General features: G+C 39.7%; 3 protein-coding genes across 3 annotated transcripts; 1 reads left to right on the top strand and 2 right to left on the bottom strand.

Moving 5' to 3' along the window:
- Nucleotides 1-6979: 6979 nt before the first annotated feature.
- On the bottom strand, nt 6980-8105 carry LOC6500157 (translation initiation factor IF-2). The gene has a single exon (XM_001953079.4). The coding sequence runs from the start codon at nt 8066-8068 to the stop codon at nt 7634-7636; it is 435 nt and encodes a 144-aa protein (XP_001953114.1). The 5' UTR covers nt 8069-8105; the 3' UTR covers nt 6980-7633.
- Nucleotides 8106-10728: 2623 nt separating this feature from the next.
- Nucleotides 10729-11309, bottom strand: LOC6500156 (glycine-rich cell wall structural protein). Its single transcript, XM_001953080.4, has one exon. The coding sequence runs from the start codon at nt 11229-11231 to the stop codon at nt 10845-10847; it is 387 nt and encodes a 128-aa protein (XP_001953115.2). The 5' UTR covers nt 11232-11309; the 3' UTR covers nt 10729-10844.
- Nucleotides 11310-14870: 3561 nt separating this feature from the next.
- On the top strand, nt 14871-15483 carry LOC6500389 (glycine-rich cell wall structural protein). The gene has a single exon (XM_001953081.3). It carries the CDS (start codon nt 15019-15021, stop codon nt 15430-15432), a length of 414 nt encoding a protein of 137 aa, XP_001953116.1. The 5' UTR covers nt 14871-15018; the 3' UTR covers nt 15433-15483.
- Nucleotides 15484-16848: the final 1365 nt, after the last annotated feature.

The following is a 16848-nucleotide window of genomic DNA, read 5'->3' on the forward strand; positions in this document are numbered from 1 at the left end:
GATGCCCAATATGGCCCCCAGCGATGGCTGTAGCATGGTCCATTTCTATCCGATCCTTGAGCGGAATACCTTAAACGATTTGTAAATCGATTTTCTGTAATTCTGTAACAAAATCTAGAAACAAAATATTTTTTATAATTTTCATCCAATTTTGTGTGCGATTCCCTTTAACAGCGATGTATGTATATTTATGTGTGTAAGATATGTATCTTGGCTAATTTCTATCCGACTCTTGAGCGGAATAGCTCACACGACTTTTGTCTAGTGTCGTTTTGATAAATTAAACTAGGATTTTATGAATAATTTATAATAATTGATATGATTTTTTTTTTAAATTGTGAATTCTTTTATATGATGTACCATAAGTCGTATACTCAATTTTTTTTAGTTTTCTTCTATGTTTCTTTTATGAAATATTCAGATTTATTATCACTTTTTTATTATATTTCTCTTCCTATAAAAAATGTAACACTCCCATTCACCTAGGCGTATACGTAATATTTTTTTTACGAACATAACTAATTTTTCAAAACTTTTTCGTATAAATAAATATTTTTATGATATTTTCGGATTGGTTTAATAATTAAAAATTAATTGTATTAATTGTAGTACAATGTTTTATAACTTTTTAATTTTTCCATCTTGTATCTGAACTTCAAGCTGAGTAGGCAAAAGTTTTCCAGATTATTTCTGAATAGTTTCTAACCTTTCGAACATAGTTCCCGTTCCCTGTAAGTAATTTTAAAGTTTTTAATCATTAATCAGCCCTTTTAGCCCCATTACCACAGTGCACAGCGTGGGGGCCAAAGCCTAAGAACAGTGCCTTGCCCGGCAGGCTGCCTGGCTTGTTAAAAACTTGCTCAATAATTGCGTGGAACGTGCCTACGCACACACTAGCTATCCAGGATTCACTCACTCGTACATACACCGGAGAATTTGCTAAGCAGGGCCTACATATGTACACACGCCTCCTGTGTGGCAGCAACTTGACTCGCAGCCGAAAAGTCAGACGGCGAAATCGGCAACGCACTGCGAAAAGCGGCGGAAAAGTCGGAAAGGAGGGAAAACCGGGATAGGAATGCGGGAGGAAGGAAAAGCGACTGCGGCGACAGACGACAGGAAGCGACGTGTTTGCAGCGCAAGCAAAACTTTTCATTTAACTTTTTTTCTCCTCTTACTTCCATTTTTTTTGTGGCCCACAGGCGGGAAACTGGGATTGGGATTGGGCTCAGAATTGCCCGCTCCAGTTCCAGAACTACCAGCATTAATATTGTTTTGTGTGCGAAAAATCAGCCAAAATTACGACACTTGAGTGTGTTAAAAGTTGCGCGCGCTGCTCGGTGCGCCATCTCTCTTGTTCAGCGCTTTTCCCCGCCTCGGCCTTGCTATCCTTTTGCCGCAAATCGAAAAGTAAAGGAAAAGTACGGGCGGTGGGGAAAAGAAAAAGTGAAAAGCAGCAGGAAAAGTTTGCAGTGGGAGTCGCTGCCAGAGCACGCAAAACAGCAAAAGACAGCAGAAAACTTGGCCCAAACCGGCTGGCGACGGTGTCGAAAGGAAAGCTGCCAGTCTTGTCTATCATAGATCCCAAAATGGCAGGAGTAAAAGAGGAAGAAGGATATATACTGTTAGAAAAGATATATAACTTAAATTATATGTATATATCATTATATGAAATTTAAATTCCATAAAAGTAACTAAGAAGGAGATATTATTGATCTGATTAAGTTTAACGATAAAATAATCTATAAATGAAATGCTAAAATGTATATAGAAACTCATAAGATATAATTTTTCCTTGAAGAAAATTATCGATTTCCGGAATGCATTTTCCAGGTACTAAAGAACCTTGTCTTCCAGTGTAAATTAAGAAGCAACACTAGGAACTAAGAGGAGTGGCTGTGAAGAAGTCGACATCTTTGATGGTTCGCCCTGGGCTGAAACCTGGAAGCTGGAAACTCCATGCTCGTAGCTCTCGGCTACAAGAGGAAGATGGGAGGTAGTAGTTTGCTTTTCCCACTTTTGCCAGTTTACACGCACCGCTGGGATTTCACAGTGGCAAAGAGGCGAAAAAGTTACCATGATCCATTAACGTTAATTGTTTGGCGGCGGTGGTGGCGTCTCTGTCGGCGTCGGCAGTGAGACAACTTGCTTGGGATTTGCTCGACACGCCGGCAACTACATACAACTTAACAATGGAAAAGGCAACAGGGAGCAGCAGGCAGCACTAGGCGAGCGGCTGGGGGGCAGGTGGCAAGAGGCAGCCTTGCCACTGCTAGGTGTGTATTACAATGACAGAGCAAGAAAGTTTTTCGGTGGAAAAGCCAAAGAAACAGACAAACGCGAAGACACGGAGCCCCGGAGTTGACTAAATTCAATTAGAGCTGCCCCAAATTGGCATGCGCACACCTGTCATTCGGTTTGATAATGATGCATCTGGTGCGGCCAGGAAAACTACGCCAATCCTTTGCCATCCCTTGGCCAACTTTGTCCTTTGACGGAGCGAGCATGGTTTTTGGTAATTTTTTAAGAAATTGAAAGCTTAGCAGACGAACTCCTCCTCCTCCTTTCTGGAACACACTCACAAACTAAATCAATTAAAGTTATTCAAGCAAAATTAAACTCCACGCCCTCGTTCAAAAACCAAAATAAGAATAAGAAAAAATTCGGGCTAAGAAAGTTGGAAACAAGGCAGGCAGAATGGGGAAAAAATGAAGGGAGAACCGAGCGGCTTTTCACACTTGTTAATCACATTTTCGCGTCTTAAGCAAATAGCTGGCAACTCTGGTGCCCCCAAACTCATTGTAATTAAGCGGCTTAGGCGTTTGAAAGCTCATTTTTCCCTTCCCTACCCTCCCAGGCCCGCTCCCCAGTTACGAGTTTTGTGAATCTGCGGCACAAAGGCGCTGCTTTTAGGCTTTCGGGTGCCACAGAACCAAGGCCAAAGCCATTGCCATTGAGGCAGTGTCTTCAGAGGGCAGTTTATCGAATTAAAAAAAGCAATAAGCAAGTGGGCCGAAACAGAGGGGGCACCGGGGATCTAGAGGGCACTGGCGAGCTCACACTTCATTGTTCCCAGCTGGACGAGAAGGGAAACAATAAAACTGAAGTGGCTGCAGGGAGGCCGCTGCACCATAGGACTCTACAACGGTGTGTGTACATAAGACATGGCAAGAAACGTATTAGAAGTATAATTGTTGGGGAATGTTAGGCTAATGTAAAAACTAAAACCAAAAATTAGTAACACAAATAATTATGGTACTAAAATATAGAAAAAAGTGCCTTAATATTCCAATTTTAATAAGAGGTTTAGTTTTAGAAAAACTGTTAGTTAAAAAATAAAAAATAGTTTCAACATGTTATGAAATACTTTGCGAAATAATACACCTTTTCAAACAAATATTTGACCTGTAAAGTTTTCCTAATATATTAATTTATTAATGTCATTGAGGTCATTTAAATTCCTTTTTATTCTTCAGTGTATGGATGTATAGTGGGGGATGCTTTTGGGACGGAATGGGCCATGTGCGGCCAGTGGCTGGACCGGGCAAAGTTGGCATAATTATTTCATTAACACTTAACAAGTGGCCAAGCCGCGTCTGGGGCGGGGTCCGGAGTCCCGGGGCTTTAGTCCGGACTGGCAGACCGGGCCTGGGCCGTAGTCCGTTGGCGTTGCGCAAAAACTTTCGCATTACGCATTTGTGTGCAATTTTCAAATTAACAATTGTTAATTTTGCTCTTGTTGCCAGTCCGGACTTTCTTTTATTTAATTTTTTTTTTGCTTCTTTCCTATCATGCGGGCGTGTAACAAAACAAAACGCAAAATGAGCACCAAAAAAAAGTTTAACAAAAAATTACAAATATATAAATTTGACCGTTTGCCTTTTAAATATACATTTTTTTGTTGTTGTGCACTGTCCCGACGTCGGTTTTCTTCGTTAATTTTTTATTTTTCTCTTACCAACTTTTTATTGCGTGTTTAGCATAATTTTTTAATAATTACATTTTTGTGTGCTTGACCAAAAAAAAATTAAAAAAAAAAAAAAAACAAGAAGAAAAAAGGAAAGGCCGAGACCGGGGAAAAATTCGAAATGAGAAAGAAACTGAGGAATAATAAGCAACAAGCTCTGGAAGGCAAAAGGAAACGAATCGTTTTTGTTGCCATTCGCCTGCCCGTTGACTGTGGGCAAAAGTTTAACAAAGTTTATTTGCATTACTGACAAACTGTTTAATTAGGGATTTTTTCTTAGATTTCAACAGCGAAACTTTCTGTGAGTGTGTGTGTGTGGGCTGCTGTGTCCTGCCGGCTTGGATGTATTTTTAGCAGTGTGTGTTCCATTGCCGCAAATACAATTAAATACAAAATATATATAGTATAAAATCAGCCCTAATCTGGCCAAAGTGCTATTGGCTTTGGCGGTGGAATGGTGGCAGACGGGTGGAGTGGCAAAGTGATTTTCCCCAAAACAGAGCTAATTTATTTGGTATTCCTGACAGGCAACGAATTAAACTTTATTTAAACACGGTTCTATTTAATTGGTTTTGCATAACATATACATACGCTTTCTAAAATTTCAATTTTATTCAAATGATTATTATAAACATAATCCTTTTTGCAAGTTAATTAGTCGAATATACATAAGACTTTAAAATTTCATTTATTAATTAATATAATGGGCTTAATATTATATCGTGTTTTTCTAAATAATGTTAAGCTTTTGCCGAATATGATATTGTTTCTGATTTTCTTAGCCGATGGTAGCTAGGACCTCTAGGCTAGCTAGAAATAATTGAAGGTGTATTCAATATATACTTCACCTCAAATAATTCCAATTTTAACATTTATTCAAGCAAAAACTTCAATATATTGTTTCATTGTTTTATGAAATACGAAGCTTGGCTTTTTCGATTCAACATTTTTAAAACAAGAAACCCCAAGAATTGAGGGAATCTTCCATCGAAGTATTACAACGATACAACTGTTAACGATAATTGTATTGCCCAGCTTGTAGCCGCATTGTTATTTCTTACTAACCGGAATAAACGAAGCATCTGTGGGAATGTCAGCATCTCTGAGCAATGCAGAGCCACAACCACAGAGTGACTCTGACTGGGCGGACCGCCTGGACTCTGGACTATGCGCACCACTCGGACTATGGGCAATGGACAACGGACTGCGAGCAATGGACACTAGATAGACAGATGGACAGGCATCCACATTCTGATAGCAACTGTCAGTCACTCAAACAGTCCGTTAACCAGGCAGCCAAGCGTTAGGAGCAGCCCTAGCAGAGCTGTCCAGTCAGTGGCCAACAGCCAACTGGCGAACAGAATTTCCTCGCATCATTGTAATTGTTAATTACTCTGATATTTATTCCTTTTTTATTCTACGCGTACAGGACCGCCTTTAGTTCTTCCTTTTAATACGCACGCACGAATCCAGCAAATCGCCAGCTGCTGCTGCCAGTTGCCAGTTGGCAGGATCGTGCATATTTATGCTTTTGGCCACATCTTCTCTTCTGGCCACGAATGAAGCGCTGATTTGGCCGCCACACGCAGCTAACAAGCAATGACCACCCATTCGGCCCACAACACGTCAACACCAAACAACGTCGTCATTCCATTTCGAAGTGGTTGGAATTTCAGCCAGATTGGTCTGGGGGCGTAAAACACTGTAAGGAATGTATTGAAAATATTCTATTCAGCATCTGATCCATTAATAATAAAAAATAAAGATAATTTAAATAGCCAATCATAAATAACTCAAATTTTGAATATGAATTTTATTTACTAATGGAATTTTAATTACTAAGAAAATTATTAAATAACATTTTCTATCTTATGGTCCCATTAAAAATTATTGAACAATTTTTTGATTATTTATTGTTTCAAAAATTGTAATATATCTTTCGTTAGCTGCAAACACATCTAAATAATGAATATTTCAACATAGAACAGGCAAGAATCTATATGATTTAAAGCGGAGCACCAAAAATTCTTTATAGAAATGAGAACTAATTACCTTTTATGTTTTTCGAAGTGTACCTCAGCCAGAATGAGCCACGTCAAGTGAGTTCACAATTTTTGCGTGCTACCATTTTTCTTCCGCCTCTGTCAGCCGCGAGTTTCGTCTTTGTACGAGCGCAGCACGGATTATCCTTGGCATGCAACGCCTATATATATGTTTTATTTGTGTTGTGCAGGGGTGCTCGCTCCCTCTGTATTTTTTGGTTATTTTTTTTGCCCGCTGATTTCGCTACTTAATTTTTTTGCCCTTTTTTGGCCTGTGTCTGCCTGTCTCTAGGTCTGGGATGATGTCTGTCTCTACCCACTGTGTATCGTCTCGCTTCCGTTCTGGCTGAGCTGATTGGGCGTATTTTGTTATTTTCATGTTGTTCCTGCTGCTGGTGCTGCTCCTGCTGCTGCCTGTCAGTCAAGCCAAACGAAGCCAGAAAAGGACGAAGTCTTGGCCATGGTCCTGGCCCGGGCACTCCCATTCCTCGTCTGGCACCCGCTCGTTTGTTCATTCGCTTTTTTCCCACGTAATTAAAACTTGAAACGCATATGAATTAGAAAATAAAAAAAAATATATAAAAAAAAAAAGTAAAAAGTGAAAGAAGGAAAGGCAAGAGTAGAGAGAGCAAAATAAAATACGAGTACGCGACCCGGAATGGAGCCATTTGATGGTACAGAATGACATCCTGTTTCCCGCAGCCTGACATCGTTAACATCGCTGATTAAGTTTTCTTGTCCTGTGCTCTGTCTGCATGTCACTCAACGTGATTTGAAATGAAATTTTTATAATTCCAGCATCACCCTTGGGCGAACATGGTGGACCGCCCATCCCATTCCAGTTAACCCTTTTAGCCATTGCGCTTATTCATTTTAATGTTTGACTTTATTGTGTTGACGTTGGCCAACATCGAAAGCAAACAATCTTAGAGTTGCCAGCAAAGGCTCCGCCAAGTATTTGATTTCAGATATTGTTCTTATGATTAAATAGAAAACAGGCTTTCATAGTAAGGATTGTCATTGCGTCTTGCTCCAAATCCACTTCCGAAGGCTCCAATTTGACGTCGTATCCTTTCCACTGCGCCATTGACCTCGCTTTCTTGTTGACGGACTTTATCCTGTGACTTGGCCACTGCATTTAATATTGGCACAACTCCAAAAGTGATCAACAAAAAACACACGAGCATTCGCATCTTGCTAGTCTGACTTATAAAGCCAAAATGTGGCTAATTTATAGGTCTTCTTTACAAAAAGCTTTATAAGAATTATCAAAGCTTGAACAATTATAGATGGTGTATTAAAAAATAAATTAAAGGGGATTCTTTTAAAAATGTTATTGTTTCTTTTAAAGTTGATAAAGTAGATCTATGTTTAAGTATTCCGCTTGATTTATACAAGTTACTTAAAATTTCTAAACAAAATGTACAGTTTTCTTATATACTTGTTAAAATAGATAAATGTTACTCATTATTCATATCCGAACTGTGTTTTTTATGAGCTCTTGGCTTTAGCAAAAGTTTCTTCAGCACTCGTGTTGGGTAATTAGAGCTCGTGTTGATTTATTAGCAGCTAGTACCTATTCAAGGTCGGATCGTATCACATATGCACATTAAATGAGTAACACTTAGCCAAAGAAAGGTGGTCGTGGATAGAAGCCGCCAAAGCCACCGCCGAATCCCGGTCCAAAACCTGGTCCGCCAAATCCGCCGCAGCAGCCTCGCCTTCTAAATCCGCGTCCGCCGCCTCCGAAACCGCCCCGGCCAAAGCCTCCCGGGCCGAAACCTCCCCGGCCGAAACCTCCCCGGCCGAATCCAAATTGTCTGGCGGGGCGCACAGCCGGCATCTCCTGCTGCTCGGCTGCCTGATTTACATCCGCCAAAGTCAGTTGCTGTACATCCGCCCGGGGCTCCACATTGGGATCCGGGCTTGGGCTGGGACTGGGAGTGGGACTCGAGATGGGGTCCGGGTCCGGGAGAGGTGTAGCTGAGGTACCCGACTCCGCCAGCAGGACCCACAGGCCGACACTTAGCACTAATAGATTCAAGTGGCAAACGCGCATCGTTCCACAGCAGAGGTCTTACTTCGGTTAAGTGCGGATCGGCCAGCCTAGACTCTTTATATAGCTCCAACCCAGAACGGGATGACGGTGAGATTCTAAACGAGTTGAGTGCTGACGACCTTAAACAATTAAATTTCCTGAGCATAATCAACTGGCGGAGAAATCCCCCGATTTTCAAGAGCCTCCGGGCAGGCAAAACAAACAGGCATAATAAACAACTTAGAAAAGATAGAAAAGAAAAAATAAATAGAAAAATCACTTTTGCGTAGCAAAACAACCTGTTTATAATTTCACCCACTTCATGGAACAACTCGTTTGGTTCTAATTATGTTCTACAAGCTGAGAAGCGTAAAAGCACAGAATGTTATTGGTTTAACACCCATCGACCCATCGGAAATATTATACAATAGAATAATATTTTTGTTTTTTCGCCAAAATATGAAGATTTACAACACTTCTATATTTCTGGCTGCTTAAGCTCTTAAGTGCCTAGCACTTTGAAGGATTATATAATACAAATAAAATACACAGTACAAAGTGGTTAAAAACATTAAAATAAATTTCACGATGACACTTGACAGTGTTTTATCATCCGCTGCAAACTATTAACCTCGGAACAAAAGTTAAACCAAGCTACAAAGTTTAAATAAAATTTAAATGTATTATTTTCACCATCGGCGAAGTCGAGTGGCACTTTTGGATTAAGGTATCTCCCGCTGAAACTAATTATTCCTAATATATTATTATCGATAATGGCCTAATTAATGAGCTTTTAATTACTGACATTTGGTTTAGGCTTTAACGCAATAATAAAATGCATTTATTGCCTTAACTGACTCTATTTTAACATATATCAGGGCATCTTAAATAATCTCACGCAATAATGAAATTTAAGCTACTTTGGATTTCTTAACACAAATCTCAGTTCATTACAACTTATCAAGGAATTGAGAAAACATGTTTTTGAAGCTCTCGTAGAAGGGGTAGAGCGTATTTTAATCTCATTAGAAGTACACGTACATTTGAGAAATTAAATTTGCCGGCTTCTAATGCTCATTAAGAAATTTCTTAACTACAGACCGCATGCATGTTGTTTACAATAGGAATAAGCCGCCCCGAAAAGTACCTTCCCATTACCGAACCGCTATGGTCTCCGCCCAGAAGCAATACGTATTTATAAGCCATAAATAACGTGTAAACAAAAAGCTGCCACAAAACAACAAGTATACGCCCGGTGGGCCCAAAAACCAGGCCCCTAAAACATCAGGCGCAGCATCTCTCTTGTGGCAACAGCCGCAGCGACACAACAACAACAATAGTAACAGCATCGCGGCCAAATTATAAGGCTATAAAAGGCAATAAAAAAACTTTGCGATATCAAATTACAACGCCCTCATAAAGTTATAAAAGTTTCAAGCGTATCCAACACACAGCACGTCCCACGCTGCCCCACCCAACCATCCAATCTTCCCGAGAAACCCCATTTTCCTGATCCCGATTTTCCCATCTCGATTTTCCCTTCTGGGGCCCGGGACAGGCCTAATATTTTCAATAACAAATCAATCAGCTGCGGCTGCCGCCGCGACGGTCAACACGGATAATCAGTTGGAACGGCTTTTCCCTCCTCCGGGGTGCAAAATGCCAGATGGCTTCGGTGGGCGGTTGCCACAGAAGAAAAGTGGGCGGGTGTGTATTCGAAGGTGCCGTAGATTTATTGAGACACGATTTCGATAAGAACTGCTTCACCAAAATGGGCAAAAACCTTAAAAACTGCAGATGCCGAATTCTAAATACTCTGTATATTTTATACAAAAAATTCTAAACATAATAAATATTATAATAGGAAAAAATGTATATTTTGAGCTTTATTTTCAAACTTATTTAAAAAGTTTGGTAAAAATGAAGAGAAATATCAGAAATATTTCATACGGAATTTTAGACTGAATTTTATCAGCCTGAGAATATATTAATGCATCTGAAAAAAAAATAAAAGTGTCTTTCATAAAGTTACAAGTTTATACCATAAAAGTATGGACCAACAAAGCCTTTTACAAGACTGCGTTCTAGTAACAAGAAATTTTTCAAGAGCAAAAAAAATGAGATGGGGCAAACGAGAAAAAAACGAAAACTTTTATCAATGTTGGCGTTTGGCCCTTCTATGTGGGTGTACGGGTGTGTGCCCTTTACACAAAGGTCAAGGGATAACAAAAGGCGTAAATTTAAAGCCGAGTTAATTTTTTAACAATAAAGGGCGCTTGTCAAAAGAGAAATTTTACAGCAAACGTTTAATCTTAAATGACTTTTAGAAGCCGTAGGAGATTGGGAAGTTAGATAGAAAATGCCACTGGCAGGCAACGCAGTTTAGTTTCAATGGATTGCTTTGTTAAAAAAAAAATGTGAACGAGATGGAAACGATAGAATTTAATACTCGAGGAAAATGCTTAGAAAATTCTTTTTTGAGCAAAACTTAAAAGATTAAGTTAAGTTCGGAAAATTTTAACCTCTATACTACTATTTTTATTGCTTTAAGAATAATTTATTTTCTACTTCATAAAGATTACTAATTTTACATTTCTACTGTGCACTTTTCAACAATATTTACACAAAAACACTTGTGCCAATCAGTAAATCCCATAAAATGACAGGGAAACTAAAGGGAATCAAATAGCAGAGACAAATTTATTTCGAACTTAATTAGAAAGTGCTTGATTGCACTTTCATTACACATTCTATTTCTAGAGGATTTGGCTTAGTCAGTCACAGATAAAAAATTTATTTAGCCTCGGAAGCCTCCGAAGCCACCTCCAGGGCCTCCTCCGAAACCTCCTCCAGGGCCACCAAAACCTCCTCCGAAGCCACCTCCAGGGCCTCCGAATCCACCTCCAGGGCGTCCAAAGCCGCCTCCGCCAAAGCCACCTCCTGGTCCTCCGAAGCCACCTCCAGGTCCTCCGAAACCACCTCCGAAACCACCTCCAGGTCCTCCAAAACCACCTCCAGGTCCTCCGAAGCCTCCTCCGAACTGACGAACTTGACGGGCTGCCACCGGAGCCTGGACACCTGCATCTACGGCCAGGAGTTGAGCGGCCGGATCGAATGTAGCCGCCGAAGTTGAGCTGGCGACCAGGAGGACGGCCGCCAGGGCAAGACAAACGAATGTGCGCATTTCAGGAAAACTTCTGCCACTAATCACCGCCAAAGTTTCGACGGCTTCTATGAAGACTCTACTCTGTGGCGGGGCAATTTATATGATTTCGAATTTATCGACTGCCGGGCTGGCTGGGTGACTAGGGAACGGCAAATAAAAGCTGAAGTGGTTCAACTGGCCGGAACATCAAAGTTGCTAGTGATTCGCCCACTGAAATTAATACGACGGACGGCGGCGTTTCGTATTAACTGACTGGCTAAGCGCCGGCAACAACAGTAGCCGGTTACCATAATAATAATAACCAAAACCTATTACGCAACAAAATTTGTGGATCGATCTCGAGGTCTGGACAAAGTATAAACAAAGTTTTGGCAAACACCCCAAAGAGAAGTGGCCCCTCGGATAGGCTTTCCCCTAAAAACGTCTCAACGAGTATTCAAATGTGCAAAACATTCAAGTTTTCAGACTACGCAACACGACAGAGCAAAACAAAACAGATCGATAGAAAAGTGGGTAAGTGCTCAAGGGAAGCACCAGTCTAAGTGGCTTCTCCATCATCTTTCATCTGTCCGATTTCGTAAAGCTTTCGAGGAAGGGGCGTCTGCGTTTCTATTGCCATTTATTTCAAATCACAGGGTAAGCAATCTGGACGCAACTGGTTGTTATTCAAAAGTCATCAATGACTCAAGATAGTGACGCATCTTTGTTATTCGCTAGACAGTGGCTTAGATTTTTATCTTTGAAGTGGCTCTTGGTAATATTTATAAAATAAATATCTCGAAATTAAACCAGTCCAACAAGTAATGTTTGGAAGCATTTGGGAAATTCCTCGCTATTATTGCTGTCTATAATGATTCTGAGAATAAACAAATAGAAGCTTATTTTTATTATTGAAAAATACCAACCAGATATTGAATAAAACAACTTATTTAGTTTATAATTTTCAAAGAACTTCCAAGGTGATTCCAAGACCTGAGTTCTCGAGCCAAGTTGTGAGACATACTTCATAAACTTAAAAGTAACTTGAATTATCTTTCCTATTTACAAGATAGCTTTTACCTTCAGTTAATCCATTAAATAGTCCCACTTTTAAAAGATATAAGAAACGATAAAGTTGAAAACTTTTTAATTCAATTATACAGTCAAAGTGGGGAAAATAAAAAAATCTGCGACAACTCCCACTGATTTGCCCTATTGGACGGCCATCCGTCAATTGTCGACCATCGCCTTTGGCAGGCCAACACGGATAAAGTAAATGACAAGACGGCCTGGCCTACGTTTCTCGTACCATCATAGCCATCCTAGCCATCATAGCCATCATAGCCATCATACCATCTCGTACATCATCTGCCCAGGGAACTACGAAACTTTGGCTTGACTTTGCAAGAAGTAACAAGCCCAATGCAAGCAAGTAAATGTTTAGAACTTTTAAGTCAGACTTTCAGAAAGTATGGAGTAAAGTCAACTTGGGTTGAATAAAAAATGTTAAAGCATTATTACGTTTTGAGTTCTGTTTAAAGTAATATTTAAACATAATACATATTTCCTCCCTCCACTTACCAAAAACATTTTCATAAATCTTTTCCTACAAACGTTTTTCTCATTAGACTATAATTAGTCCTAATTAGTCCTAGAAACCTGAATGTTTAATACTTTTCTCATAATAACGTGCAACATAGTTTATTTCATAGTGCACAATTTGCAAACAACTTTAATTATGAAAATACTTTTTTTAACTTTTTTTTTTTTTTAACAAATATTTCTAACTTTTCCGTTCATATGGGATTTAATTCAATTGAATGAAAAATACATAAATTTGAATTCCTAGAGTCCCTATTATAGTCGCATAAATATGAGGCAACCGGTCCTCAAACCTACCAACAAAAAAAGTAAATTAGTTAAGAAGCACCTGGCCAAATGGCTGGCGCCAATGTAAATTAGTAATTTTACTAATCGCCAACCAGTTTACGCAAACTGGGAAGGGCAGCAAAGTAAATGTTTGTGTGGCCTGGCATTTTTAGTAGCCGAAAGTTCTTGCTAGATTATGACAATCGTAGTCAAAATACTTCTTTTGTCGGACCGGCTTTCAGTTATAGTTGAGCAAAAAATGCATTTTTAATTTATGCCGTGTCTGAAGCGCTTTTTTCTCTATTTTTATTTCAGCATCTCTCGGTGAAAATTTATGCGGAAGTTTACACCATCCAGTGGATTTTGGGGGGGATTTTAAGGGGAACACGGGCTTGGCTCGGCCAGGGAATGTTAAATCACAAAATGTGCATCATTTTGACGTTGACAACGTTAATTGACCCAGTTTTCTGGACTGGCTAAAAGCGTTTAAATTTGAATAAGCAAATTTGGGCAGCGAAATGGAGCCGGGTTACAATTTATAGAAATACGGGGAGATGGTGAAATTTAGCCATCAGTCGCGTTTTGCATAAATGAATTAAAAAGCCGCAGCTTTGCCTTTGGATTTGGCTTCGGATTTGGCGAATAACACATGCGGCAAAACCGCAATAAACCAATTGAGAGCTATTCAAGCCGGCTATATAGCCATCGAGCATTGTTAATGGCCGGCCCGCGCTCATAAAACAAACAGCCAAAGCCAAACAGAAACAAACAGGCAAACAATCAAGCAGACCGGAGCAGAAGCCGGCACCGGGGCCAGTGCCGGAGCCGCCAAGCCAACAAACTGGCAAACTCGCAAACTGGCCGAACTCGGCAAACAACAAGAGCGCCAACAAACAGCAATTCACACTTACGCACCTCCAACTTGGAGGCGGTGCTTATGACGTCTGCCCAAAGTCTGGGAATGGTAATGGGAGTGGGAAACTCTAGCTGCTAAATGCGAATGGCGAATGGGATTGAAAACGGCAATGGAAGTGGTCGTGGAAATAGCCCCGAACCCCGGACCCCTAAACCCGGACCCGGCCAATACCATAACTTAACTTCAAATGAAATTAACACATTTAGGCGGCTTACCTGACCGCAGGAGTTGGCCTAGGGATGGTAACTATCATTGGTAAATTTTAAGCATTGGTTTTATTAAAAGAAGGAAATTATTTTAATATTTTATAAGTACTATAAAAAACTAAATTTTGTTTTTATTAGTGCTGGGAATTAGAGATTTTTTTTAAAAATCAATCTTTAAAGATTTAGGAATCTAATTAGAACAACATCAAATATTCTTTTATAAAATATATCAATTTTTTATATAGATCATATATAGTAGAATATAAAAAAAGAGATATTGCATTTCCTATTCAGACTTTTTCTAGTAATATAATCTGTATGTAAATATGACAACAGAATTAATTTTTTTCTTCTTTTTTGGAATTTTCACCACTAAGTGAACTTGTATTCGTTATTTTTGTGGCAAAGTGAAATGTTTTGCTCTTTAAGCTGCCAGGTACTACCATTCAATTTCATGAACACCACTTAGCGCCACCAAAAATGCCCAGCCATATGAATTGGCTTTTTGTTTTTTTTTTTGGAATTGTAGGCATTTGCGGGGACCTTACACATATTTTAATAGTTTGTTTTATGGCATTTACATTAGCATCTAATTTCTGCTAACAAGCGGCCGCAAACAAACAGTCGAAGCAGTGCGGAAAAATGCGAAACAAAAGTTTCTATTTTATGCCCAAAGTTCTAGGCTATAAAGACACCGGCCGAGAGTTGGCCAGGTCACAGTTTCGAACGCAGCAGCCAAAAGGCAGCACGGAGTAGCCACGCAGCACCGGAGTACCCCATAAAGACACTGATAAAGTCAAGCGACCAGCAACCAGTTCAAGGAGCCATAAGGATAATGCGTAGCTGGCTTTTATTTGGATTATATGCGCTGCTAATCGCCGCAACAGTTGGCCAACCGCTGCAGCAAAATGAGCAGGACTCCTCCAATGGAGAAAATTTTGAGGAGGAGCGGGGAGAGCGAGTGACCCGCCAAATTGGCTATCCATTTTTGGGTGGCTACGGAGGTTACGGAGGATATGGTGGATACGGAGGCTATGGTAGCTTCGGAGGTTACGGAGGTTATGGCGCTGGCATACGCTCCCCTTATTATCCTTACGGCAATCTCTACGGCTCCGGCGGCTTGGGACTGACGGGCAACGGATATTATGGTCGTCCTTACGGTTATGGCTATGGCTATAATATTGGATATCCGCTCATTGGCGGCTTTGGTGCCACCGCCGGCGGCTTCTATGGTGGTTCAGGATTGTAACTATTCGTTTAAGTGGCTTCTGAAAATAAAAAAAAACACAAAAAATAAAAATCCATTGGTGTATTAGAGTAAAGTGCAAACTGCGTGATTGGCGGCCAGAAAAATTCAAAATACAGATCTGCAGGATAAGCCCGCAAATTGATAAAAAAGCTAAATATTCAAAATGTTTTTCAACTTTTGAATGTTTTTCTAAGCCGACAGTATGGTTACAATTTAAATTCAGAAACATACCTATATTTGAACGAAACTCTTTGTGGCACTATCCACAGTAATGGTCTTATTTTACTATTCTGTGCTCCTTTGACATGCACCTTCTGCAATACAGGACGATTATCGCTTTCATTCATTAAAATCTGATGCGGTGTACCTCATTATTTGCAAAGCTTAACGTTAACAAGAGGTCACTTCTGTACTCTGTTTACCTTCAGCTGCGGGAAAAGCTTAAGCAAATAGCAGCCAACTTTGTGGACATTGAATCGGGGGTATTTCAGGCAGGATGAAATGGTTTCTTTTAGATTTTAATTGCCGATAGTGTAAGCTCCAGTCCAACACATTTTGCCCTCACCGTCCGTTCAAGCGAAGTGTCCTAGTGCTGTTTAATTAGTGTGTGTGACTTTCAAACAACTTCCCTTGCGTACATTGCGCATACGCCACGTTGCACCCACACCCACTCGATCAGTGTAGGCAAACACATCGAGACTGCAACTTGGGCAAACAGAAACAAAAAACTACAAGCAACAGGATGTTAAAAAAAAGTTGAAAATGTCCGATGCTCTAACAAGGTACGTGAGCTTGAGTTATTATTTCAATTAGCATTCCCGCCAATAAAAAAAATTTAAAAAGGCTCTGGAGCATTAAAGGCAAGCTTTAGCATTGTGGTATACAAAAGCCGTTGAGTAATTGACTACTTGTAACTACTTTTTTTTATGAATCTCATTACTGCTTCTCATGATAAAAAAAAACAGTCAGAGCAAACAGAAATGTCAAAGTAAAAATAACGAAATGAGATTTCAGAATATTAATATTCGTCGTTAAATTACTTTCATATATTTATTATAAATTTTCATATTATATTTTCATTTAAAGTATTTTTTTTTAATTTTCCACTTCATTCAAAGAATATATCAAAATTAAAATACTTACTTATATTTTATTTATTAAACAAGATTTTTTCAGAAGCTCCGCTGCCATTTTGAAAACAAGTCTGATGATGAAGCTAATATACCTTAGAATCAAAAAAATTCTTGCCGTTTGACAACTTGGCTTTGACAATCCGTCGACAAATACGGAATATACCCAACGGCTTTCAAGCAGAGTCCAGTGGACTCTGATTGCGCTTCCACTTGAAGCCGATTATCTTTTAATGTCTCTGCGGGCAGACGCCCACGCTCGACGGGGATCATTGAATGGACATAG

This window comes from Drosophila ananassae, chromosome 2L, assembly GCF_017639315.1.
Source record: "Drosophila ananassae strain 14024-0371.13 chromosome 2L, ASM1763931v2, whole genome shotgun sequence".
Lineage (NCBI taxonomy): Eukaryota > Metazoa > Arthropoda > Insecta > Diptera > Drosophilidae > Drosophila > Drosophila ananassae.

Bases quoted from the DNA above. Each gene is read 5' to 3' on its own strand.
- LOC6500157 (XM_001953079.4), bottom strand. From the start codon at position 8,068: ATGCGCGTTTGCCACTTGAATCTATTAGTGCTAAGTGTCGGCCTGTGG.
- LOC6500156 (XM_001953080.4), bottom strand. From the start codon at position 11,231: ATGCGCACATTCGTTTGTCTTGCCCTGGCGGCCGTCCTCCTGGTCGCC.
- LOC6500389 (XM_001953081.3), top strand. From the start codon at position 15,019: ATGCGTAGCTGGCTTTTATTTGGATTATATGCGCTGCTAATCGCCGCA.